At 57.4% G+C, this 9,640-nt stretch overlaps 1 protein-coding gene across 1 annotated transcript in view; it reads right to left on the bottom strand.

Moving 5' to 3' along the window:
* IFFO2 (intermediate filament family orphan 2) overlaps nucleotides 1–9,640 on the bottom strand; it is a 55,554-nt gene that overhangs the window by 2,968 nt on the left and 42,946 nt on the right. The window contains 7 exon segments of the mRNA XM_010830223.1: nucleotides 4–1,363; nucleotides 2,655–2,785; nucleotides 3,608–3,700; nucleotides 3,811–3,931; nucleotides 8,109–8,248; nucleotides 9,491–9,611; nucleotides 9,613–9,629. Coding sequence (XP_010828525.1) covers nucleotides 1,258–1,363; nucleotides 2,655–2,785; nucleotides 3,608–3,700; nucleotides 3,811–3,931; nucleotides 8,109–8,248; nucleotides 9,491–9,611; nucleotides 9,613–9,629 — 729 coding nt within the window. The 3' untranslated portion in view covers nucleotides 4–1,257.

Here is a 9,640-nt window from a genome sequence, read left to right on the forward strand (position 1 = left end):
CACCTCCTCTCTGCCAGCAGTCCCTGCTGCCTCCCTCCGCTTCCCTTTCCAGTGCCCGCCGGTGGCCAAACAGTGGGCAGCTGGGGCACAGTGGAGAACCAAGATGCTGGCAGGCAGTACTGACCCAGCTCCCTGGAGGAGGCGGTGGCTACCAGGCCTGGCCCCCTCCAGACTTTCTCACAGAGAAATTTCAGATCTATAACCCCTTATTGTTGGCTGGGGAAAAAAAAAAAAAACATCAGGGCAATAAAAGACATTCCCCACCCCACCCCCGGCCTATCTCCCCAACCCATAGAAGTCCCAAGAAAGCAAGCAGTCAGGTGGCTGAGGTCCTCGGGACCCCCACCTCGCTATCAACCTTGACCAAACCCCCTCCCAAGTCAGTGCTCACCCGCAGAGGCTGCGAGAGAGAGAGATCACCCTAGCTTCCGCCTCCTTCCCAGCTCCAGGGGAAAACCAAGGAGCTAGTTGGGAGAGGGCCCGCCTCCCACAATGGTATAAGGCAAGCTGCTTTTTTTTGTTTTTTTGTTTTTTTTTGCATAGTAGTTTAAACACAGTGAGGCTCCACCTTCCCCCACAGTGCCTTCTCCCTCTGCTTTGCCACTCGATCCAAAACGAAAAGAAAAATTTGTCCTTCCCTCCCTCCCTCTAGCCTTCTCCCCACTTCAGTAAATGACGTGCCCTCGGGAAGTCCCCACCCAGGCCTGGAAAGGTGAAGGTAGACAGCGCCTTCCTGGGGGGCAGGTGGACCATCCCAAGTTCAACTCCAGCAGGGGCGGGAAGGCAGAGCTCATGGCCAATCAGAGGAGCAGGTGGGAGGGTAGAAAAAGGCATTGACCACACCCGGGGAGGCCCCCGGCCCTCACCTTAGAGTTTTGTATAAAAACACCTGCTAGGAATAATTCTTTGGAGCTCAAAGTGGCTCAGCTGAAGGGAAAAGGCACAGTTAGCGCTGCATCGTCGGACAGAAGTCGCACTTGTAACGTGGAGAACGATAGAAATCGACAGCACCATTCCTCGGGTGGGTGGGCGGAGGGGGCACTGGGTGGGTGGGGGGGCACTGGGTGGTGGTGGGCCGAGAAAGGAAGGAAGGAAGCAGCGGTCCCTGGGGGCCTCCAGAGAAGGGAGGGCGCAGGAAGTCTGCGTGGTCAGGGCTGGGAGCCCCACTTCCTGGCCCCGTGGGGAGAGGCGTGCAGAGGCCCCATTGCCAAGACCACCAGGCACGGGCTGGGGGGGTGGGGGGGCGTGCCTCAGTCATCAGCTGACCATGGGCTCCACGTCCGCCTCCCGCTCAAAGTCGTCCTGGATCTCGTCTGTACTTCCTGAGTCGCTGCTGGCCATGGAGCTTGGGGATGGTGAATTCCTGGAAGGGCACAACAGAACAGGAGACCTCAGAGGGCAGCCTAGGGCAGACAGCAGGAGGGATGGAGCAGCCCCTCCTGGAAAACCTAGCCTCCACGGGGGATCCTTGCTGAGACCCACCCTCTCTGCTTCCCTTAGAATCTTCGAAGTTCAGGGCTTAAACAAGGCTCTTGAGACCTCGTGCGATGCCCTGGTGCTGAGCACTCCATGGGAGCAGGAACCATGGGTCCAGTTCAACTTCTACATTCCCATCATCTGGGCAATGAACTCAGAGCCCAAAGGGAGGCCACAGAGAAGAGCGGTTAACAGCGCTGGGTTCGGATTCTCAGCTTATCACTGCTGAGCTGGGGGACCTAGTGCAAGCTCTTTACCCTGCCTACACGCACACTCCTCGATCCAAACAACGGAAACACCAGAAGTGGGCTCTGGGAATCAGTGAGCTGAAGGTAACATGCGAAGCCCCTCACACACACACACAAAGCTTCCCCCCCTCTTCTCCGTGTCTTACGGCCCAAATGGTGCAAGAACACAGTCACAATGAGAGAAACGATTATAATTAACATATTTGTGCTTCAGGCCAAGCACTGTATTTGTCATCTTATCACTAACATGTCTGTCTCCCCTGAAAAGGGGCTCCCCAGGTGGTTCCATGGTAAAGAACCCACCTGCCAATGCCAGAGATGCGGGTTTGATCCCTGGGTCAGGCAGATCCCCTAGAGAAGGAAATGGCAACCCACTCCAGGATTCTTGCCGGGAAAATTCCAGGGACAGGGGAGCCTGGTGGGCTATAGTCCGTAGAGTCACAAAGAGTCGGACACAACAGCAACTGCGCACACGCACACACACTCCCCCGAAAAGCTGCGTGTTCCCTAAGGGCAGGAGCTGTCCTGTGCTGGCAAGGAAAGAGGCCTGATGCGTGCTGGTCTCCTGGGGACAGACTCATGTGCCAGTGGGTTAGAAGATGGGAAAGGAAGGAAAATTGCTTCCTCAGGACCCTGTAAGCCCCGCCCACCTCCCCCACCCACCAGCTCAGCAGGAAGTGGGCCTTGCACAGAGCAAGCCTTCTCAAAGTAGCCTTCCACAGTCCCACAACAATGGGAACAGGGTGGTTGTGCGAGTCACGTGAGAGTAGATGTGTAAGGCACACAGTAGGTGGCTAACGGTCATTGGACGCACAGACAGATGGGCTGGCAGATGGAATCTCCAGGCTGCAAGCTGCAGCCCAACACCCTCCCCACCCACGCCAGGACACCAGCCCTGCGTCAGCAGGGAAGACGAGCGCGGGGCGGCACCTGTCCGCGGAGCCTTTGATGAGCCGGCGGCAGGTCTCCATCTGCACGTCCAGGCCCCGCTTCATGCTGCACATCTCCATGTACTCGTGCAGGTGGCGGTTCATGTCACTCTTGGCCGTGGCCAGCTCCAGCTGAGAAGAGCCAACAGGGGAGAGAGGGCAGGCCCCGTCACCCTCACAGCAAGCCTCGCGGCGACCTCACACCCTCGGCGCCGGTGGCACTGGGGCCATCGCAGGGCACCACACCCTCCGCTGGGGTAGCCCTAGCAACTCTGGCCTTGGCACTCCTTCATGCGGACTGCGTTAGAAAAGGGTGCTCACGTTTCTGACCCTTCTCCTCAACCGAGGGCTCCATCCCTTGGGGAGGAGCCGGACTTCCCTTTCTCCCGCCTGACAATGACTGACTCTCACAGACAGGTGTGCCAGGCACACACACCTAGGCTCTGGAGCAGGGAGAACCGGGCTTGCAGGCCACTTCCTGGCTGGGGGTCTCAGGCAAGTCACTTGGTCTCTTTGACCTCATCCCCTCCTCTGTAAAATGGGCACACAGTGCCCACTGCACAGGGTGGAGGCACCCAGGCCCCCTCGGGTACACACACACGGTATGAGAATGCCGACGGAGGCGTATTTTTAAAGGGCTTGGGGCCCAGTGTCACTTGATATCATTCAAATGTCAGTTCCCATTATTTTGAGATCACCATGTCAGTCAAATAACTTAAGAAAAAACCTCTCTGGGGCAGACAGGTATCACCACCCTCATTTTACAGATTAGGAAACTGAGGCCCTACCCAAGAGAGGGGTGACCTGCCCAGCACCAGGCCAGGAAAATCAGTGGGTGTCCTGACTCCCAATCCTGGTGCCTGCGTTGCTATCCCAGCCCCTGTTCACAGGGGCACTTGATCACTGGGGGCCTTGGGCTCACGACTGGGGGACATGAGCGAGTGGGCGCCTCACCTCAATCTGGCCGATGGTCTCCTGGTACTCCTTGTCCCTCGTCTTGAAGAAGGACTCGGTCTCGTGGATCAGATTGCCCAGGTTTTCCTCTTGCTGGGGAAACGGAACAGAGCGGACAGCTTAACTGGGTGGTGGGGGCTGCCGGGAAAGAGCGAGGGATGGGGGAGCAGGGAGCGAGGCGCCCGGGCCGCCTGCCGGCTCACCTCGCCCTGTAGGTCGAGGCTCGGGTTGCAGTTGGTGAAGTCCTCCCAGAGCAGCAGCGTGTCTTCGTTCTCTTCCCACGTCAGGCTGTCACAGTCATCGTCAAAGTCAAAGGTCTCCCGCCTGTGGGGGGCACGGGTGGGCATGAGTGAACAGGCAGGCTCCAGGGGCCCAGGCGGCGGGGAGCACGGGGCATGGGGAGGGGCCTGCCAGGTGGCTGTCCAAAAACATGAGAGCAGTAGCCAGAGGGGACACGCGCCTTCTCCATGGAGCGCAGCTCTTCAAATGCAGAATGTATTTATGTATTATGGATACAAGTTAAAATGCATATTCCTAACAACGCCAGTCTTTCATTAATGAAGACTAAAGATAGCATCTTGTGAATGGTTTCCATTCATTTAACAACTCATTTCTGGAGCCCCTACTATACCTGAGATGATTCACATAATCTTCTCTGCAACTTAGAAAGGTGGGTATTATTATTCCCATTTTACAGATGAGGAAACTGCAGCTCAGAAAGAATAAACTAGGGCTGAAAGCCAGATCTTTCTGTTTTCTATGGCTTTTTACTCTCCATCAAAACACAACCACAGGACCGATGACTAGGCATATATTAAAGTGTGATTCATTCCATCCTCACAACAGTCCTAAGAGGTCAGTATGATTGCTAGTCCCATTTCACAGGTAAGGAAATTGAGGCTCAGAGGGATTAGGTGGAAACTTCTAGAATAACACATGCTGGAAATCGAATTTGAATGCAAATGCTGAGTGATTTCTGGGATTCCCTATTCACCAGAACTGGCAATAGGGTAATACACCATGCAGGTCTATCTGGGACCGAGGGAGTTCTGCAGATGTACTGGTTACCCCCACTGCAGGGGAGTTCCGCCCAATACACCCATTATTCAGATGGGAAGGCTGAGGTCTGCAGGAGTAAGTCACTTGACCCAGTGAATCAGCTGGAGAGGCAGACGTGGGTCCCAAGTCCTGATTCCCATCCCAGGGCTCTCCCCGCTGCCCACACTCACTCCTTCAACAACTTTCTGGATCCTATAGTGCACCATTCCCAACCTGCTGGGGCCACTGGGCAGGGCCCAAGAACCTCAGGAAAAGCGCTGTCCAGAGCGCCCCCTCGAGCCCAGCTCCCCACCAAAAAGCAGTTCCTGCGGGAGCCTGTAGGTGGCTCCTGGCGTCCGGCGACCAGAGCTGGGACCCGGCTGCCCTGGGAGGCATTGCCCGCCCCTTGGCCAGACAGCTCCGGGCAGGCCCCTGGGTCAAGGGTCGACCCATCACCACATCGCATACTGCACTGCTGATTTCACTTCCTTCCCGGCGGCTGGGACCAGAGGACAACCCTGGCTGAGTAATGGAGAAGGAGAAAGGACAGGAAGCTGGACAAGAGGAAGGACTCAGAAGAGGCGCCTCCATCCCCCCAGATGTGGGGGGCGGGACGAGGAAGAGGCGTGGCCATGGTGCAGAGAAAGGAGTAGATTCCTCCCCTTCTTCTGGATCTGAAGCCCAAGCAATTGATTTTGACTGAAACAAAACAGCCCTGACTCGGGCGCAGCTATTCAAAGACTTCAGAGGAACTGGCCGGTGGCAGCTTCTGGCTGGGTCTCAGCCCAGAGCCAGCAGAGAGGTCGGTGGGAGGGGGCCAGGGCCCCGCTCAGGGTGCGGTGTGATGGCTTTGGCGAGAACTGCCAGGGTGGAGGGGTGATCAGAGAATTTTGTTTTGCTTTAACTTAGGCAGCTTGACCACCAGATCAATTTAACTGATAGGTTTAATACTAAACCCAGTTCAGACCTGTCAACACTCAGGTGCCCGTTTTTGCAGCATGGCAAAGAGCACACGTGGACCCAGGAGCACAGCCTTTTAGCTCACTCCACTTGCTCCCCCACCTGGCCCGCCCACTTTCTGGGCAGGCTGTGGATTCCTGGTGACCTGATGAAAACCTGGGAAACAATTTCTTCAAAACAGCCCTTTAATTCAACTGAATGAGCCCAGCCAGGGTTTCTGGGGCCTAAACCCAGCTGGACACTTAAGAATGCCCACAGCAACCTTCAGAAAACCTAGACCTGCCCAAGGGTTCTCTCCCAAAGCCCCTCTCCTCAGTGAAAGACAAGAATGTGCAAAGGGAGGGGTGCGTGTCTGCACGCTAAGCAGCTTCAGTCGTGTCCGACTCCTCTGTCCATGGGACTCTCCAGGCAAGAACACTGGAGTGGGTTGCCATGCCCTTCTCCAGGGGAGCTTCCTGACCCAAGGATCAAACCCGCGTCTCTTACATCTCCTGCATTGGCAGGCAGGTTCTTGACCACTTGCGCCACCTGGGAAGCCCATGAGAAGGGGTAGGGGTCGGGGGGTGTTGAAAGATGAATCAAGAGCCTAGGAGTCTCCTTGTTACCCTCAAAACAGCAACCCCTGCTCTCCGCAAACACAGCGCCATCCCAGTTCCGTTTCAAGGGAACAGGAACCACAGGGAAGTGTCACGCAAACCCATCCCACCTGGGTCCGACTCCTGTCTTCCTGCCGAGTCACCAGGGTGGGGATGGCGTGGCAGGAGAGACAGAAAGAGGACACAGACAGCACTGGACCGAGATCCAGGCTCTGTCCCGACCCGCCTGCCCTCTCTGAGCTGTTTCCTCATCTGTGATGAAGGGCTGGGCGGAGTGAGCATTGGACTCTACTACCCTCGGCCAGCCCCAAGCATGGCAGGAAGGGTCTGGAGAGGCCCGGGCCCCTGGCTTCTAAAATGAGCATGATGGCAGGGGCACCGGCGACTGGAGAGGCCCTCCTGGAGGGGCACCGTGAGGGTGGCGACGGCTCATCTGAGTCAAGCACTCAAATCCAGCCCTGCTGTTGGGACACCCAGGACTCCTGGGGAGGGACAGCAGGCCAGGAAGCATGCTCGGCCGTGAGGCTCAGAGACCAGGGGGTCGGGGGAGAAGGAAGTGGGAGGGAAGATGGAGCCCTGGGCCAGGGCTCAGGGGACCAACGGCAGGGGACTCTGGGGAGAGGGCCGGCAAGGGCAGGCCCGTGGGGCGGGGAAAGTAGACTCAGAGACGCAGCCCCAGCCTGCTGTCTGACCACAGCCCTGAGCTGAATCAGCCCCTGCCTGCAGCCGCTCCCCTCCCCACCCCGCGCAGGACACCACGTGGATGCGAGCCAGAGGAGGGTCAGGACTGCAAGTGTGGCACGGACTCACCAGGGCTGCAGTGGATCCCTGCCCCAGACAGCCGTGCCCAGCTAGTTCCCAGCAAACCAGCTGTCTGCAGAGGCCAGAGCGGGCTGCCCAGGTGCTGGTACTCATTGTTCTTTAGTCACTAAGTCATATCCGGCTCTTTTGTGACCCCATGGACTGCAGCCCGTCCAGCTCCTCTGTCCATGGGATTTCCCAGGCAAGAATACTAGAGTGGGCTGCCATTTCCTTCTCCAGAGGATCATCCCAACCCAGGGATCGAACGCGAGTCTCCTGCACTGGCAGGCAGGTTCGCGAGCCACCAAGGAAGCCCAGGTGGGCAGCATGTGACAGTTTCCCATCGTGGCAAATTTAAGCTATCAGTGTGCCCCTGCTGAACCTGAGTGGGCAGACATCAGCTTTCACGAGCTGGTACAAACCGGCTCCAGCCCACCACTGGCCACACGAGAGCCCAGACTCTGCCACTGACCCAGGCCGCCGCTTAACCCAAGGGAAAAAACATTGTTTTTACTTTGTATGGTGATAAATGTTAGGCTTACTGTGGTGAACATTTCACAATATACACAAATACTGAATCACAAGGTTGCATATCTGAAACTAAAATAAACTTACATGTCAGTTATATCGCAATTTAAGGAAGAAAAAAAAACTGTCCACAAATATGACCACTATTTGGCTTCCCCAGTGGCTCAGCAGGAAAAAATCTGCCTGCCAAGCAGGAGACGTGGGTTCAACCCCTGGGTCGGGAAGATCCCCTGGAGAGGGCAATGGCAACCCACTGCAGTTATTCTTGCCTGAAAAATCCCACGGACAGAGGAGCCCGGTGGGCTACAGTCTATGGGGTCACAGAGAGTCAGACGCAGCTTAGCGACTAAACAACAGAAATGAGCACTATTACCAGTTCGGCCTTTTCTGAAAATGTGAAACTCCCCAAATTCTAAATGTTGAAAATGAATCCAGATTCTCTCAGAACACCACGCTGGCCAACAAAACATGTGGAGGCTACTCGTCAGCCAGCCCAGGGCACCGGTTTGCGCCCCTTGCCCTCGCAATCTGGGGAGACAGAGAGGAGCTCCGGGCGCCAGGGCAGCCAGGATACTCACAGCTGGTTAAACATGCGCTTCATCTCGTCTGTGATGTTCATGGAGCCGACCTCGTCATCTGAGAACCGGTTCACCTCCCCATCCTGCTCGGAGATGTCGTCGTCAGAAGCCACCTTACGCTCTTTCTTTTTGGGGACCACCTGACCCGGGAAGAGAAAGATAAACGTCACTCGGCAGCCCTGCGGGAATGGGGGGCAGGGTGGACTGGGAAGGGAGGCGGTGTCCCGAGGCACGGATGGAGCGCGGCTGGGGCGGCCACTGCCAGGAAGGATGCAGGTCCTCTAAGAAGCAGGTGGCGTTAGCAGGAAGCGTGAGGTGGGGAGGCATGCGGGACGGAGGAACAGACGGCCTGGCCCCTTCCCTGCCCTGGGAGGCCTGGAGATTCGGCCGGCCGGACGTCTCAGAGTTCCCCGGAGAGACAGAGAAGCCCTTACACAGGTCAGATGGCTCCATGCTTCCCAGAGCCCTCCTGCTCCCATGCAAAGGCGACAGGTAGGCAGCCCCGGGTTCAACGAGCTTCCTCCACTCCAAGCAGATAAGACGCAACCAACCAGAGGGGCAGCAAGAAGGCACCCAGGGGAGCCCAGACCTCATCCCACTACATCCAGAGTCACACACTTAAAGCCAACAACACACTGCTCTGCCCTGGGCTCAGGCAAAAGCCAAACCACAACCCCAAACTCAAGAAGCAGCCTTTGGAGAATGACAGACGCCCTTCAGGCAGCTGGACCAGACCCCAAGCCCTCCCTGGAGGACACTCGCCAGTGCTAACCCATCGCCTTCACTCTGGACACAGACGCCTGCTCGCTGCGGGGTAGGGAAGTGGGGGACTGAATGAGTCTCAATGTGGGAATGAAAAAAGAGTCAACAGGTCAACAGTTCCCCTTTTGAATTCTGAGGCTTGAGGGCTAGGGCTCAGGCCGGCTTGGCTAGGGCTCCCACAGTCTGGCCAGGGCTCCCCGACCATGGCCCTGGTGCCCGGGCTCCTGCTCCCAGGAGAGACAGGAGGCAGGGCAAGCGGCCCAAGGTGGATAGGCAGACTGAGCCCTGGAGGGTCCGGAGACCTGAGTCCTCGTCCCAGCTCTGCGGCCACGTTCTTCCAGGAGCCCGTCACGTCGCCCCCCTACCCCCCCAGTGAGTGGTGTCCTCAGACGTAGGATGAAACAAGCGGTCAGCCTCAATGATGGAGTCATACATGCCTGTGAGCCTATGCAGTCCCTGATTCTACACTTCCCTGGGAGGCCGGAGCGTTGGGCAAAGGCTACCTGGGGGTGGGTTGGGGAGGCGGGGAGGGACGTGGGCAGGGTGTGAGGGGCCCGGGGCAGGGTGGCCGGGGCGGGTGGCGGGCAGTGCCGGCTGGTGAGTGGGGCGGCCCTCGTCCCCTGGAAGATCTTGGACACGTCTTCCGAGTTCCGCTGCTGTGCGACATCGCACAGCTTGGCCGTGATATCGATCCGGCGGCAGATGTCCATGTCCACCTTCATGGCCTTTTCTGGATCTTTGGTCCAGGTCTGTCATGGGCTGCAGGGAGG

Source organism: Bison bison, unplaced genomic scaffold (assembly GCF_000754665.1).
Source record: "Bison bison bison isolate TAMUID 2011002044 unplaced genomic scaffold, Bison_UMD1.0 scf7180017864516, whole genome shotgun sequence".
Classification (NCBI taxonomy): domain Eukaryota; kingdom Metazoa; phylum Chordata; class Mammalia; order Artiodactyla; family Bovidae; genus Bison; species Bison bison.